General features: G+C 32.2%; 1 protein-coding gene across 4 annotated transcripts in view; it reads right to left on the bottom strand.

Moving 5' to 3' along the window:
- Positions 1 to 18654, bottom strand: part of LOC149805915 (coiled-coil domain-containing protein 33-like) — a 110932-nt gene that overhangs the window by 38842 nt on the left and 53436 nt on the right. For all 4 annotated transcript variants that reach the window (XM_089950680.1, XM_089950681.1, XM_089950678.1 and 1 more), the window contains 2 exons: positions 17628 to 17699; positions 11962 to 12207 (listed from right to left, as the gene is read on the bottom strand). In XM_089950680.1, coding sequence (XP_089806806.1) covers positions 11962 to 12207; positions 17628 to 17699 — 318 coding nt within the window. The remainder of the gene's footprint in view (positions 1 to 11961; positions 12208 to 17627; positions 17700 to 18654) is intronic.

Here is an 18654-nt window from a genome sequence, read left to right on the forward strand (position 1 = left end):
AACATTTTGATGTAAAGGCAGGTGGATCTGTCTAATATACAATGAAAGAAATACATAATGAATGTAGAGAATCCTGGATGATGAAATGTTGTTCTTCAACTTCTGAAAAGCAACATTCACGATTTTCTTTTATTATTGCTATCAGATAGAAAGGCAAAAAGTAAATGTAAAAACTGTGTTCACTAGTCTTTAATTTTTGATGTGTCAGCAAAGTAGTGTAAAGATGTAAATTATGATGTAGACAAAAGCTAGATAATGAAACAAAAAAAACTGCTAAATGTATTAATCAAAGAAAAAGTTGTGTGCAATGCCTTTTGAAAAACTGTTAGGAGAATGAAAACTGGCCCAGATATAAAACTTAAAAGATCACAATGTCTGCGCCACTCTGGAACCCTCCTTAATAATTCTCTTTCACATGATTTTTCAATTAATGCAACTGAAAAGCTATAAAGGTTTCTATATTTCCATACTTTTGTGTGGTTAGTTTTCAACTCTTGAAATCTTGTCATTAATTCGAAAAATGTAACACTGTGCAAGAAAAGAGCACAATAACAATAACAAAACAGTGAAACTCCCCTAAAGTGAACAGTGCTGAGACAAAAAATATTGGGCATTTCGAGATAGGTGGCCATTATATGCATCTTAGATTACCAGTAGCATTAAAACAGCAATTTTAGCCCAGTTTGGAGAGCAGAGGTCTATTCTCATTCAACCAGACTCCTGAGTGGCTCTGTGAGACTTTTGCCATAAGAGGCTCTAATAATATCTTCCACTGATTACCATTACTGATAAAAGATTCATTACAGAAATTTCTACAAAGACGTTCTATCTCAAAATTTATCTCAACATACTTTCTGTACTCACAATATCACATTGTCAGCATTCTAAATAGATGCTAATGCACAAGTTGCATCTCAATCAACCAGTGAAACATGATGTCTTCTTGCTAACACAATAACAAATTACATCACTTAAGCTCATCAACTAATCAAATCACATTTCCAAATTTTTGGAAAACTGACACTATGGCTTTACATGGAAAACTGTTTTCAATCAGACCTTTGTCTGGCGGAAATCATTGTGATATGTGAGAGATCTGGTTTAATGAGACTATAGGTGGCCAGGTTAAAGAGGGTGTGATTTAGGAAAGTTTCACTGTAATTAGAAAATTGCCTAAATCTGAAAACTTTATATAAAAAACAGGGAAAATTGTATATAATGCACAATACGGTATCTGAACTGCAGTTGCTTACTGCAAACATCTTTAAACTCCAACTAACAAAAATCTGTAACACAGTGGAGATAGTGAATAATATATCACACTGACATGTCCTCTCTTTCAATTCATTTTCATGAAGAAAAAAATTGTCTCAGTAAGACTCATATTTTTTATGTAATTTTGATAACTGAAGTTTGTTTGGCCTAATATTTTACTTCAACACAAGTAGGTTTTCAGGGCTGATTCAAATGGAGTAAAGTGCCTTGACCAAGGACACACAACAGTAGCTGACCCAGGTTGATCCTATGGTATGATTAAAATCCATAACCTTTCAGTTACGACTAGCATTCTGTGCCAATGTAGTTTCAGATAACCGAAGTCTTGTTTGTAAAACAAGAAATGCATACTTCCAGCTTGATATCTGGAAAGCAAGAATTCTTTGTAATGAAATGGGTCATATCTACACTGTAAGTATTTATTTCTTCTCTTTTTAATAGGGATTTTAAACAAGATTTTCTACAAATGAGTAGTTTTTGCATGAAAAGTAAAACTAGTTTGAAAAATATCTATGTATTACTCTGATTATAACTTTATATGACACGATGTCCAAAAACACCTGACTAGCAATAAGAAAAAGTATTACTTTTGTCCAAACTGATTAATAATTAGTATAGAAAATCTTACTTGATTCAGATTCAAACGGGTTTTTTGTGCAATTTCTTGAGTAACAAACCAATTGGACCCAAATTATGGATAGCTCGCTAGATGGACATGGCATAAGATGAATACCCTCTTCCCCACTCCACCTACATTGAGATGCTCCAAGTACCTATCAGAGTTTAGTAGCCACGGGGCAACCTACTTAAAAATTATTATTTGGAGTTCTCTAAGCAGTCTCTACATATTTCCTGGCTTCAGTTCACTCATAAAGGATATTAACCTTTATTTTCTGCCGATGACGGTTACATTGATGTAGCTATTGTCATATCTGTGTCTATTTTTCAAGATCAGTATCAGTAGCTGAGGCTAAATGCATATAAAGTGCTAAAACATACAGGCATGCCAGTTCAAGAATTCTCTGAACCTCGCTTGCCCACAATGGTCCGTATCTGTGAAATCATGCTCTATGTTTTACGAAGTATTCATTTCGCTTGGCTGCCTTGTTATTTTTGATCACAGTTATGAAAGAGTCAGTTAATTTAAGGTAGTTTCTGTTACATACACAATAATGTTTATTACAGTGTTCGACTGATCAAAGGAAGTGAGTTCACCCGACATACGACTGAGGCCACTAGATTTTAAATTAGTCCGATTTTTGTGCCTTTTAACTTTTCTTTTATTCCACCTCCCTTTTTTCAATTCAAAAGACATAATTAACGTTATAATACAAAGGAGGCCAGCTTTTAATTGAGTGCAACAATACAACAAATACTTCCGCAAGTCAGTTATCAAAACACAAGCGGGACTTAATTAGGTTCTCAGAGAAATGCTTGCGGACATAGCTGTTATGGTTGATTGATGCATTTTACGTTTAATTACAAGAGGACACATTGCATTTATGACGATTACACTTAAAAGGAACTAAAGGATAGAACTAGAACAAATTTCAATTGATAAAAAAATTATTTAATTTGTATTTATTTATTAAAGTACTGCCTCCACTCAGCGTAATTGACATTTTCATTGATCGAAATTCCCTACATATCGTTAATTGCACTGTGCTAGGAATGTCATTTGGAAAGAAAATGTAAAATAATTGTATGAGCTATTTTTAAATTTGATATTTCATAGTGTTGATTAAATTTTCCAGGTCCTATCTACTGTTTTCAATGATAAAACGAGCGACACATCAAAATTTATGTTACCAATTTTGATTGCGATTTTCTTCAAGTTCAACAAATAGGGTAAAATTTTGGGGGTATTTTTGGGTTTAAAAAATCGGATCCATGCTTGACACCGCGTTATAAGCGGGTTCATGAGTTATCAGGGCACGAGTTATCGAGGGAGTGGTGTATACTCACTTATAAGTCCAGCTGCAAACTGCAGACACCCAGATTTGCCATGTCATAATACACTAGCAGATCTGGGTCTGTGCAGTTTGTTAGGAGGAATCAGTAGAAGAAACAATATAGACCCTGATCTGCAGGTGCATTATGACACGGCAGATCAGGACCTATGTTTGTTTGCAGCTAGATTTAACTTATAAGTGAGTACATATGGTACACACTTCGACTCACAATCTCCCAAGCCTGAGTTCACAGATTATTTGCTAACAAGGACAAAACAGTTAACTAACATTCATTATTAATTTTTTTTTAACTAATTTACCTTAGACCAGTAGTATGGATGTCTTCTATTCCAGCTAAAAGAATTTCTGCTTGATGCTTCTGAAGAAAATACCTGATGATATCACCATGGTAAAGTGAAGAATACAGTCGACATTTCATTTCATCAACCTCAATTATTGGCCAACATCACAATGGAAAATACTTGTTATTTCCATCTCCTCATAAAGGTTAAAATCTTTACAAACCGACAAGTGGCCCATAATTTCACAGCTTTCAATAGTGGTAAGCAACTGAGAGAGTATGACTGCCCCAAAAAATGGACAGCAGCATAAACTTCAAGTAAATATATCAATTAAAGGTTGGTCTATAGGTGTATGTAAAGTTATGTGCTTCAGTGAATGACACAACAGCAGTATCAATATGGAACTTGAAACACCTGCTCTTCAGACCAGACAATATAACAAGAGCTTATCAGTAATGCAGTCAAAATTTTCCTGCAAGTCAGACAAATTTTTAAGAAGGTGCAACTGAAAATTCATATACTGCTTTTGTCCACTTGCAAAACATGCATTTAAAAAGTTCAGACATATGATCTAAGACTGATCCAGCAAAGACAAACACTATGTTCAACTAAAACATTTATAAAGTACACTTAAATCTTAATGACCCCCAGTACAGTTCAGAAACTGCAGATCCAAATCCCATGGTCTTCTTGCTAGATCTCTTAACCTGCTGTTATCTTCTGGGGTTGTTTCAATTTCATGTCACAACGCCAATCTACTCTACTAACATGAGACATATTCAAATCAACATAACATGATGTCCAATAGATACAAGTGTTGACTTTTACTGCTTTTCTTCCCCCAAGAATATGAATATTCCTATCTTAATAAACGGATTGCTTAAACATTTTAAGAGGCTTATTGTCACTTTCACCTTCAACATGTTCCTGTGTGTTAGATGCCATTTCTAGAAATACTGTCAGCAACAGCTTAATCACACCGCATGAAAAATACAGGCAGTTTAAAGCATCTGAGATATTCCTGTAAAGTTAGTCTGGTATTCTGACCAACTCCACTAAATCTAATATGGAACCCAGATCTTAATCAAATACAGACAAGCCAGTGTCCACAATTTTACCAATTTTACCACAACAATATTTTTATAATTTCTGCTATTATTCCATAAATTCTTAATTTAAGGGTCATTTCAGAACAACTTGGTCAAATTGTATGGGCTAATTTTGATCCTGCATTTTAAGTGACCACCACCTGTTCTTCATGAGAACAGATCTTTACATTAAATGTCCTTCTTCTGAGCTCTCAACACATGCTAATTAAGGTAACAAAATCTGCTTTTGTAAAATCATCACTTACTTTGCAGCTCTAATGACATTATCATGGCATTATGACATCAATGACATGACATAACTTTTTACCTATAGTGCTATGAATTTGGTGAGAGACGATGTATTATGACATGGTTCCAACTTCAGTCTGTTATTAATTTATTTATTTTTGTACAATTTAAAAAATCACAACAAATCATGTGACAGAAAATTATATAGCCAAGGAAAAGTATACAAAAGCTTTGGACATCTTTACAATTTACAACCTGCATAGATCAACAGTGCAGGGTTTCTGTTGCAGAAAACCAACTCAAAGTCATGAATAATTGTGTCATACTGAAAACATTCATTCACCAACACACCCTTTTCTTTGTGAATTGTCTATCATCTTCAACCTGTGCAAATCTGATGAAGTTTTAAATATTCATTGTCCAATTATTTGATGGAAAAATATATATTTTTCTGTAATGATCCTTATTTGGTGATAGATATTCTGTTAAGAGTAGTGCAACAAAATCCACACCAACCTTTACATTTATGACGAGTATGGATTGTTTGGATCATTAGCAGAAACAACTTTTTAAAAGAAAAAGCTAACTACTCGAACATTTCAAAAGTAACCATCCTTAAAGCAAGTTTTCATGATGATTGTTTACCTAACAGAGAAATACTGATCCAAATCTACCAGGATATAATGTGCCAGAGGGTATATAATATACATTTGATATTGTAAACTTAAACAGACCCATCATAACATATGTGTCTCATTTCTATGTAAGCTGAATAACTCTGACTCTCTAAAACAGACTCGAAAGTAATCAGTTATATTTTCCAAACTAGAACTAAGATAATGTCAAGAACAGAATATCCAGCTCTTAGATAATGTCAAGAACAGAATATCCAGCTCTTAGATAATGTCAAGAACAGAATATCCAGCTCTTAGATAATGTCAAGAACAGAATATCCAGCTCTAATATAATGTCAAGAACAGAATATCCAGCTCTAATATAATGTCATGAACAGAATATCCAGCTCTAATATAATGTCAAGAACAGAATATCCAGCTCTAATATAATGTCAAGAACAGAATATCCAGCTCTAATATAATGTCATGAACAGAATATCCAGCTCTTAGATAATGTCAAGAACAGAATATCCAGCTCTAATATAATGTCAAGAACAGAATATCCAGCTCTAATATAATGTCAAAAACAGAATATCCAGCTCTAATATAATGTCATGAACAGAATATCCAGCTCTAATATAATGTCATGAACAGAATATCCAGATCTAAGATAATGTCAAGAGCAGAATATCCTGCTCTTATATAAGGTCAAGAACAAAACCCTCATAATGAAATATATACACTTAAAATAACAGTCAATGATGTTTCAACAATCAGTGACATACTTCCACATTAAATTGTAATGTTATGTCACAATGGGACTGGGCTTAAAATTAAGCAACTTAAATAGCCTTCTACGTACATAATACAAGTATTTCAACATGACAACAGTATAGCAAAATTACTGAAAAACAATTGTAGAGGAAGACAGAAGGTTATTCTTGCAACTTTTTTAATAAATAAAAATGAAGAAACTGTTTAGTTTGCATAGCCTCAGACTTTTGTGTATTTTGCTATTAGATATGACATGTCAAAAAACTTAATTGTATCAGATATGATATTTCTTTATTTATTTGTTCATTTTTCCAAGAGACAGTTCATTTTTTTTTAATTGTTACTAGTACAGATATAGCATATTTTTAATTCATGTATTGCATGTGATTACTAAATTGTACAGGAGTCAATCAGAGAGTTAGGTGAGTGTACACCTGGAGCCATAAAAAATATTGCTAGTCACAAAGATGATGATCATGACATATTCCCCAGGTTTTCTTGATACATTCCCTTTCCCTTGGAAACACTTTTAATTTTTAAACCCTCTTCAAACACAAGTTGATTTATTCTTCCTTAAAGAACTAACAGAAAATCTCACTCTCTCACATCAGACACTATTTTCTTGTCTTACAATAATATTTCCATGTCCTCACTAGTAAGTTAAACAGCTGATAAAAGGTGAATTGAGCAAAAAAATGAAAGTTATTATCTAATGTAATTATCAACCTTTAAAGGCCATTAGAGCTAATTTAATTTTGTAAAATGGCTTGAGATTCACTCCTCATGATGGATGGGATCAAGCTTATATTATGTCCATATCGGCTTAAACTATTATTTTATTTTTATTAGATTTTCAAGGCTTCTTTTAAAATAGAGCCATTAATGTCCAGTAACAATTTGGTCATAACAGTCTACTACTGTCTTTGGCATGTATGCATATACTTTGCTTTTGACCATCCAGATAATGCAGTAACAAGCACTGACTTTGATTATCAGAAACTGTGAAACTCATTATTCATGCTTACATTAAATTAACTGCTACTATCAACAGAAATATTGTAAACTGTTAGAACAAAAACAGTTGTAATTTCTAAAGCCTCTGCTTTAATTTTTTTTAACTTATGTGATAAAACAGCTGTGATCTTTCTTTCTACCAAACAATAAGAATAAGGCTTTCTCTACATCTCAAGCCAGTACAACTTACAGGGTTAAATATTTTTTTAAAAATGCTCCATAAATATCTCTAATTTCAATAGTAATGTTAAACTAAGGTTATTTTGTCTTATTTGAAAACTAGTTTTAGTTTTACAAACAAAGCATAAAAAAATACAAAGTTTTAGAAAGAGAGCAAAAAATCATAGAAGATTAAGTAAAAACAAGCCTTTGCAATTAGACATGAGTGGTTGAAATGTCTACTCTACTCAAGCATGTAGCTGATAACCAAATGATGGTCTGGCAGTAAAATTCACTTTCCACACCCTTTACTAGAATTCCGACTATGAAGAAAAGCCAAAGTGAGCTGTATCAGCTACTACTGAGGGCAAATCAGAGATATAAGGCAATACATGGGCATTTTCACAAAGTCCAATATCATAATAATACCTTGTAGAAAGTTGTGCAAAATGAAGGCTTACATAAAAGATAGTAAAATGATTGTTAAAACTGTTTTAATGGCAATATGTCTGTTTAATACTGTACATAATTAAATTTCCTTTGAGTCCAACAGCAAAGAAAATAGACCCTGATCCACCATTGCATAATGCACTAGCAGATCAAAGAGAGTCAATGTTGTTTATTCTACTGATTACTCCCAACAAATTGCATAGACTATGATGGCAGATCTGGGTCTGTGCAGTTTGCAGTTGGACTTGACTTAAAAGGGAGATTACTTGGTTTGTAGAATTTCCATCTAGTCATAGCAATGTAAATAAAAGAAGTTTATACTTCGTCCAGTTTCACTGGATAATAATTCTCAAGACAAAAGCCAATAATAAGTAAATCTGTGTAGAACCTGTTGAATTCTGATGAACTGCTCCTATAATATGATTAAAGCGACCTCTACAAATGATGAAATTTGTAAAACTTTTACAACAAACCTAACAGAAGCTCTAAAGCTGTTTCTATATTGTGGCAAAAAGAAAACATAAGCTATAGATAAATAGGTTAAAAAAGATTATATAAATACCCTGTAACCATTCAAATGTTTAAAATATAACTTTTCCTAATTTTAATCTGAATCTTACTGATTCAATCAATGATTCATCAATTTATGCCATCCTCTCAACCTTCATATCAAAGATATTCCACTGATTGATCAATTTATGCCATCCTCTCAGCTTTCATATCAATGATATTCCAGTGTGAGGAAAAATGCTAATAAATTTGGATAATCTCAAAGTCATACTACTTGAGGTCTGTATTGGTCAGCATCCTTGATAAAGGTAATTCATTCCCATTTCTTTGGCATTATATAGCCAAAAACTCCTTAAAAATGCCATCAACCTCCTGCCCAAAATCAACTCTAAATAAATTCTGAAAGCCATATTTTCATGGAACAATACTTGAAATGATCTGAACACTACAAGTCCAACAATAAAAAAAACTTCTACCATAGAAACAAATGAGCCAAATCACTCTGACTGGTTCAGCAATTTAACTCTTTACCTTCTGCAAGTACTTGCTGCCCTGGCTACAAAGCCTGATAAGCAGCCTGCCTTCTAGCAGCTGTTTGTAGGCTGAACCCCAGAGCATCATAATAACTGCCTGAGTGAGAACTTCTTGAGTTATTTACATGCTGTCTACATTTTCAGTATCAATTTTGTTCCATGCAAACTATGTAATTTAATGAAAAATAAAATTTTAAACACTTACCAATGTTTTGTGCTACTCATTTCCACCAACAAGTACATATAATCCACAGGAATTAATGTTTATATTCACATATTTATAATTTAAAAAATATATCTCAATATATCTGTGTTTCAAATGTATATTCGATTACTTTTCTCACCACTATTTTGCACACAAATGTGTCAACTATTTTATTGCAGATTTGGTAATTTTTTATGATATTGTCTGAAGCACGTAAAAAGAAATCTATCTCTCTTGCATTTTCTTCTAAAATAAATGCTGGCCCTGAAACTGCTGTAAAGTCGTCCACATTTACCGGTCTCACGTGTTCCGACCAGATTTTATTGTCTCGCGTTTCATCCTCTGATTCAGATAAATCTGAAATGTCAGGTGTCAAAACAGGACTTATACTAATGTCCGATCCTTCATCCTGAATCTGGTTAAAATGAATATCATCACTTTCAAATCCTTCAAAACTTCCATCAGAATCATCGTCGGAATACATGAATGTTGACATTTTGTTTTACTGTCATCATTGACCTCGTTTTCAATAGAATTTCCCGCTTATATGCTGTAAAACTACTAATAGAATAAGTTCATCATTTTATGTAAGGACTATTTTCATTGGCTAAATATTATAAAAGAGAACGGATGTTTGTAATTTCATCCAATACAAAGCTTTAATATGAAACGTGTATATGCGTATCTGGGGTTTCCCAACCATTGGCCGGAAACGCATGTATGAGCCAGCCGGGACAGAGTATTATTAGCAGCTTGTATATGCATCTCTGGGATTACAAGGCTATTTTTATGGTCGCATATATGCGTTAGCTGAAGGTAAAGAGTTAATCATGCAATACACTTATTTTTAATGCTATTATAAGTCTGAAGGCAGAACCAACTACATGCAAGAGGAGGATATTGAGGGATGGGGGGAAGCTGTCCAGGAATAAAACTGAGATGACAAGTAGTGAGAAATCTATGTGCTGGAGATGTTGATAGCTCTGTTTAGAGAAATTCATGGTTATGGGTTGTGGAGCAAGTCTGCTGCTTTTATTACAAGTAGCAACAGTATCAGCATTAACATTATTGGTATAATGACAGCATTGGCAGTATAACAATAATTATATAGGTATAATGACAGTAGTAGTACTATCAATATTAATATTATTGGTATAATGACAGCATTGGCAGTATAACAATAATTATATAGGTATAATGACAGTAGTAGTACTATCAATATTAACATTATTGGTATAATGACAGCATTGGCAGTATAACAATAATTATATAGGTATAATGACAGTAGTAGTACTATCAATATTAATATTATTGGTATAATGACAGCATTGGCAGTATAACAATAATTATATAGGTATAATGACAGTAGTAGTACTATCAATATTAATATTATTGGTATAATGACAGCATTGGCAGTATAACAATAATTATATAGGTATAATGACAGTAGTAGTACTATCAATATTAACATTATTGGTATAATGACAGCATTGGCAGTATAACAATAATTATATAGGTATAATGACAGTAGTAGTACTATCAATATTAATATTATTGGTATAATGACAGCATTGGCAGTATAACAATAATTATATAGGTATAATGACAGTAGTAGTACTATCAATATTAATATTATTGGTATAATGACAGCATTGGCAGTATAACAATAATTATATAGGTATAATGACAGTAGTAGTACTATCAATATTAACATTATTGGTATAATGACAGCATTGGCAGTATAACAATAATTATATAGGTATAATGACAGTAGTAGTACTATCAATATTAATATTATTGGTATAATGACAGCATTGGCAGTATAACAATAATTATATAGGTATAATGACAGTAGTAGTACTATCAATATTAATATTATTGGTATAATGACAGCATTGGCAGTATAACAATAATTATATAGGTATAATGACAGTAGTAGTACTATCAATATTAATATTATTGGTATAATGACAGCATTGGCAGTATAACAATAATTATATAGGTATAATGACAGTAGTAGTACTATCAATATTAATATTATTGGTATAATGACAGCATTGGCAGTATAACAATAATTATATAGGTATAATGACAGTAGTAGTACTATCAATATTAATATTATTGGTATAATGACAGCATTGGCAGTATAACAATAATTATATAGGTATAATGACAGTAGTAGTACTATCAATATTAATATTATTGGTATAATGACAGCAGTGGTAGTATAACAATAATTATATAGGTATAATGACAGTAGTAGTACTATCAATATTAATATTATTGGTATAATGACAGCAGTGGTAGTATAACAATAATTATATAGGTATAATGACAGTAGTAGTACTATCAATATTAATATTATTGGTATAATGACAGCATTGGCAGTATAACAATAATTATATAGGTATAATGACAGTAGTAGTACTATCAATATTAATATTATTGGTATAATGACAGCATTGGCAGTATAACAATAATTATATAGGTATAATGACAGTAGTAGTACTATCAATATTAATATTATTGGTATAATGACAGCAGTGGTAGTATAACAATAATTATATAGGTATAATGACAGTAGTAGTACTATCAATATTAATACTATTGTTCAAATATTTGTAAAGCTATACAAGTGGAAGTACGTTTTTATACGAGTCATGTTTTCTCTTGAATCCAGGTCTTTGTATGATATGTTCTAATGCGCTTCTATTTATGTCTTAAGGTCAATTTCAAACACAATAATCTATATCACCAATAAATTTAAAACACTTTCAAAATTTAAAACACTTTCAAAATGCCACTTCAAAGGAGATAAAACAAAGAAATGACTTACAGAGAGTGCCTTCTTTCTAATTTTCTGCAGGTAGTAAGCTGGGGCCCGGGGAGACTCTCTCAACTCTTCCTGGGGTTCTGGCTCTGTGATGTCTGTGAGCATGGTGTCTGCAGGGGGCTGACCTGACTCAATCTTTAATATATCTGGAGAATTGCGATAAAATGGTGGAGGGTCACCAGAAGTTGGGTGCATGTTCAACACAGGTAGGTTTTCAATGTTGCTAACTGATTTCATAGTATCTGGTGTCTGGCAAGAAAAAAAGAAAATAACTTACAGTTTTAAATTTAGCAGCTGCATGTACAGTTTTTCAATGCACATCAAAATGATAAAGGCTAACTGATACATGAGACAATGTTTCATCTAGGGGTGCAAGTTTTGCAAGTCCAAAATCCCTTTGGTGTCAGAATTGGGTTCAGATTGAGTAAAAAGGAAAATCTGGTTTCAGAACTGGAGTCCAATTAAAAATGTGGGGATCTATGATGCACAAATGATCATAAAGGGAAATATTGTAACAAAGGAAGCCAGAAAACCAGCCCACTTCAACCTAAAATACAGTTATCCTTAAATTTCAAAGGAAGAGTCCACATTTAAGAATTATAATGCCTTGGAAAGAGATATCTATTTCAATTGATAAATACACTGCAATTTTAACTAATATTCTAGTGCACCAGTATGAGGGGATTATGTAAAAAACTGCAACATAAAAAAGGTATTTCACTTACCCATTTTAATTCATTATTTGATTCAAGCAGGAAAATTCAACAAAATGTTTTTCACACAGTTGCAATGTATTATACAACCTAGTATTTCTGCACATGTCTGACTTGACGAATAGCTGCACATTTCTAAAATGACATCAATTGTTACTGTTGGTGACATGCACCTCCTAAAGAGGGATCTTTTGTACAAGATAACTTTTTTTCGCTCCATAATACTAATCAATGGACACAAAAAAACATTCATTAAAATGAGCTGCCACTGCAAGTGCAGCACATCGACTCCTGCAGAAGTATGGGTGTGATGTAACATCGGTAAATGACAGTGACCTAAAACTGTTGGAGAATGAGAACAATTCTGAGCAAAGAGTATTCTGTTAAGTCCAGATGCCTTTATCAAACTCTCCCACTGACAACATGACCAACGACAACTGAATGAGATTTCCACTGGTGGAAACAGGAATTTACTTTTTTGAACCCAATACAAGAGGAAATAATGAAGTTTTGATTGAAAAATATGAACTGAGTCCACAAATCATTTAACACAAACTGTCATGAGAGTTTTATATGCATTATTTTTTTATGCATAAAGCCTCCATACAGGGTTGTGGACTACTAAATCCTTTTGAAGTTGAGTTCTCTATTGAAATGGAAGTCACTGAGGAGCTTAAAAAAGATGTGTTAATGGTGTATCCATATCAGCATGAAGAATAACCCTAGCTGGTCTCTTCTGAAATTTCAGTTGTCTCTTGATTTTCTGTATTATTATTACCCCAGATAGAATATTCAAGATGTGGCATGATATAGGCATTGTAGTATATCCTTCTCTGTTCTCGAAAGAGAAAAGATTTATTGTTCAAGAAATAAAGCAACAAGTTTACTTTTTAATTACTTTTTTAACTTGCAGTTTCCAGCTCAAGATACTGTCAACCATAATGCCAAGCAGTTTTTTTTAAAGACTGGTCTATAACCATTCCTTTTAGCATTACTTTTAAGTTCTGTCTCAACTTTTACTTTGGCTCAACTACCAATGTTCATGGCAAAGACCATGTCTTCTGACATTGCTGCCTTTATTTTCATACGACTGTGCTCATACCAGCTGTTTATTTTAACAAAATCCTGATTTAATTTAGTGCTTATAATTTCAGCTCATAAACAGTTGATCTGAGTTAAACAATGTCATGTCTTCTGTGAACATGTTAGTGTAGTGGATAGCTCAATATAATGTGATAAATTTTTTATGTGCAGCAGAAAGTGTAATGGTCCAAGATTATTTCAAATAGCAACTTGTTGCCTGCTTTCAAAATAGGACTAAAACTAAATTAAACTTTCATGGTTAACTTGACACATTCTTAGGTTTTCCAGCAGGATTTTGTGATTAACAAGGTCAAATGTCTTTCTAAGTCAAGAAACACTGTGCCTTCCAGATTATCTTGATCTACTGCTGTTAGTCAATCATCTGCCATTCTAATTTGTTAAGTCTGGCATGAATGTCCTTCACAACAGCCTGATTGTCACGATAAATTAAAAGATTCCAGGTAGTTTCTAAATTCATTACAAACAGGTCATTCTGATAGCTTCAAAAGTGATAACAAAATGATAAAGGCTATGGTTATTCATATCAGAGAGATCTCCCGTCCTGTGCATTGGACTAACTTTTATCCAGAGATTCTTAAGGTTTCTTTTCCCTTCTTAATACTATCTGACATTTCAGCTGCCTGGTAAGTTGTTCCTGCTTTTTGGATCAGTGACTTGATTATGCCTCTCCATATTCTGTAATTTTGGGTATTCTTTAATCTATGAAATATATCCATTCTCTTAACAGCATTCAATATATCAAATGTAATCCAATTAGGTTGATTTTGTTGCTTCACTCTCATGAAATTAACAGGACCATGAATCTTATATTTCAGTAACATATCTATCCAAATGTCAAGAGCATCTCAATTGTCATCAAATTAGATTCAATTATTGACCAAGAGATAACTTTCAGTTCCTTAAGGAATAATACTGTTATGCATTGAATCTTTTTTTCATTATTTGATATAACTATAATTATAGAGTTTACTTTTTCCAATAAATTTTTGTGTACAGTATATAGGATGATAATGAATTATTGGGGAAACTGCAGCTTCTATAAGATTGACAGTAGAAATGTGATTAATTAGTGTTTCAAACACTTCTGGTAATCTACTTGGTACATGAACTGTTGATAATTCAGGGAACTCATATTTTTTTTATCCAGCTTTGATTGTTGTAATACAACAAACTGTACCATGTATACTCGCTTATAAGTCCAAATGCAAACTGCATAGACCCAGATCTGCCATGGCATAATGTGCCAGCTGATCTGGGTTTGTGCAATTTGATAGGAATAATCAATAGAACAAACAGTATAGACCCTGATCTGCAGGCACATTATGCTAAGGCAGATCAGGATCTTTCTTGTTTGCAGTTTGACTTGACTTATAAGAGAGTACAGACAGTACTTAATGTCACCTATTATCAGACTTCTGTTTTCTTGATACAAAGTTCCAAGTTATCTTTGAAATACGGTATACCAAGTACTGTCGGTGTTTTTGTAGGTCAATATACACAACCTAATGTAAAGGTTTTTGGGACATTATACAGGAAAATACTAGGCATCATGGGTTTCCTTCAGAAATTGAAGTGTACAAGGCAGAAGAATAACGAACAAATTTTCAGAACATTAAAAATATTGAAACTGATGAACTGTGAATAGCAAAAGACAAATTTACATCACTATGTATAATATGTGTACCAACTATATTTTTTGGGAGTTTTGCCATAGAAACAAAATTAGATTGAAAGATTGATAAGAATTAAAAAAATGAAATAAATATTGAAACTGAAGATTTCTGAATAGCAAAATACACACATACAACATTAAGTCTAATGTATGCACTATGTTTCAAAGAAATATCTTAAATAGTTGTAGAGTTTTGCCCTAGAAACAAAGTGTTTATAGTAAATGGATAGATGGACAAGAAACAAAAACTTTAGAAATACTGAAACAGATGGATTCTGAATAGCAAAGGCACACCTGCAACACTAAGTCTAATGTGTGTGCCGAGTTTCAAAGAGATATCATAAACAGTTTTGAAGTTTTGCCCAGAAACAAGTGTAGATAGTAAATGAACAATGGACAAAAAGATGAATATATTAAAAATATTGAAAGTAAACAGTTCTGAATGTCACAGAGAGCATAACAGTTTGAGAGTTATACTCTGAACATGAGAGTGAAAGATGGATAGATGGTTGGATACACAATGAAAACATGGGAAATAGTGAAATTAAAGAACTGCAAATGGCAAAAGGTGTGTTGACACCATAGTCCAATATCAAATTTAATCACAAATAGCAAAATATATGTCTACACCAAAAGTCCAGTAAGTCTACCAAATTTAATTGCAAACAGGAAAAAGGTGTGTCTACACAACTAGTCTAAAATGTGTCATAAATTTAACAGAGATAACTCAAATGGTTATGGAGCTTTGCCCTGGAAACTAAAGCATACACAGTGGATTAATGGATGAACAAATGGGCAAAACCACAAATTTTCAAATTCAAGAACTGTGAACAAAAGGTGTTTAACATTAGTTTAATAAATGTACCTAATTTCACAAAGATATCTTAAACAGTTCTGCCCAGAATAAAAGTGTGAATAATGGAAAGAAGGATGGACAGATCAAACATTCAAAATATTGAAACTGAAGAATGGTGAATGAAAAATGCACATCTGGACCAACAGTCTAATCTATATAGTATATCTCATAGACATATCTTGAATGTTTTGAAGTTATGCTCTGCAAACAAAAGTATGAATGCTGGATGGATTAACAAATCAGCTGATGAAATTGTTACAAATATTGAAAGCTCATCAACTAGTCTAATGCATGTACCAACTTTCGCAAACATATCTTAAATAGTCCAGGAAATGAAAGTATGGAGATTGTGTGGATTCATAAACAGAACAACAGACAAAATTTACAAACACATCAGTTTTCAAAGTGAAGAATTGTGAAAAGCAAAAGGCACATTTAGACTGGTATAACTTGTGTACCAAGTTTATGGAGATACCTGAAATAGGTTGGCATTTTGCCCTGGAAATGAAAATGTGGATAATGGATGGATGAATGGACATATAGAAACAAGACAGACATTGACAAAAAGATTACAAACACTAGAAATAAAGAATTCTGAATAGCATAGAGTGCATCTGTATCACTAGCATAATTAATGTACAACAATTTATGTTGATATCTTTACAAGTTTTGGAGTTGTGCTTTGGAAACAAAAGTCTAAATGAATGATAGACCAAAAGATTTAAGCAAACAATGGCTGAAAACCTTTCTATGTCAAAAAAAACAAATCTTGACTTACATAAGTGTACCAAGTTTCAAAGAGATGTCTTTAACAGTTTGAGAGTACTGAAAATTAATATTTATGGATAGTGAGACATCATGATAACTATAGTCTCCCTTTTTACATACTAGATGGAAGATAATAACATGATGACCTCAACTGATAGACCAACTGCCTTAAGAAGCCTTTCTTTTGACAGAACAGAACGTCTCTCACGACCAATGAATGTAAAGACAAATATCTGTAATAAGCTAACTTTCTTAATGAAATTATTTTGATCTGAGGAAAGGATTTTTAGCGATAAATTGAATACATCACCTATTAAAAATCGTATTCATTTTTACAAAATAAAATGGCATGCTATCAAGAATTTATTTATACATGTTTTAAATTTTGTGAAGACAATTAAATATACCAATTTACAATGGAGATTCTGTATGAATGAAAGAGTCATATCATGCAAAGGAAGGCCACAGTTTTTACATTATTTTTTCAACAATATAAATGATCATAGAGAGACAGAGACAGAGAGAATATACAAATACACTGAGATAGATTACTTACATCACTTGTAATTAACCTAAGGATCATTCCAACAGAAGGATGCCTCCCTTGAGAGGTTACTAAAGTTGATCCCTAAATGAAATAAAGAGATGCTGTATTCCATGTTGCTAAAAAAATTCTAAGCATGTCAAATGGACAATATGAAAAATACGGGTACTTTAAGTACTTTATCACAAGAAAACCATGGGAATGTGTATATTAAAGACCTGACTACTGTAATGAGTCATAATGCATTATTGTGCTACAAAATAGTTTTTACAGACTTTGTCAAGCATGTTACATATGCATTTCAGAACAAAACATCTGATGAACATTTCAATATAAAACTTAAATCAAGTAGCTTAATGTAAACTGGACTCATCAATATAAAACTTTGAGAGTATCATTATTAGATCATTACTAGTAGGTGGAATACAAATCTATATGCAGTATCATAATGCATAACATAATGAACAAAAACAGATACCAAACAAAAGCATCCTATATCATAAACATAGAATTTAATTTTAAAGAATGCCATAAAACTGAAAACTGTTCAGGATTATATTTTCTAAAACTGCTTCATCAACTTTCACAATGAACTTAGTTCTTTTAACTTCATAGGGAGTGACAAACAATTCTACCACAAGTCTAAAACAACATATTATTCAAGATTTTCAAACACAAGTTTTATTTAATAATAATAGTAATAATAATAATTATTATTATTATTATTATTATTATTATTATTATTATTATTATTATTATTATCATTTAGAGAGGGTACCTATTATGAACAATAAATGATTTACCATTTTTTTCCATACCCTGGTAACTTGCAAATACACCGAAAATGTGGAGGAAGGTGTGGATCCCTATATGTTTGTTCTTATAGCAAAGGCAAAAAGTATGCTTCTATTTGTGTACATTTAAAACTCACAATCAAAACTTGTAAATGAAAAGCTAAGTACACTGCTTGTTTTATCACTGAAAAACACAGCGTATCCATGGAATCAAAGTTATTAAATTGTTTTTGATAAAACAGCTG

Source organism: Sinohyriopsis cumingii, chromosome 2 (assembly GCF_028554795.1).
Source record: "Sinohyriopsis cumingii isolate HCF-2022 chromosome 2, ASM2855479v2, whole genome shotgun sequence".
Lineage (NCBI taxonomy): Eukaryota > Metazoa > Mollusca > Bivalvia > Unionida > Unionidae > Sinohyriopsis > Sinohyriopsis cumingii.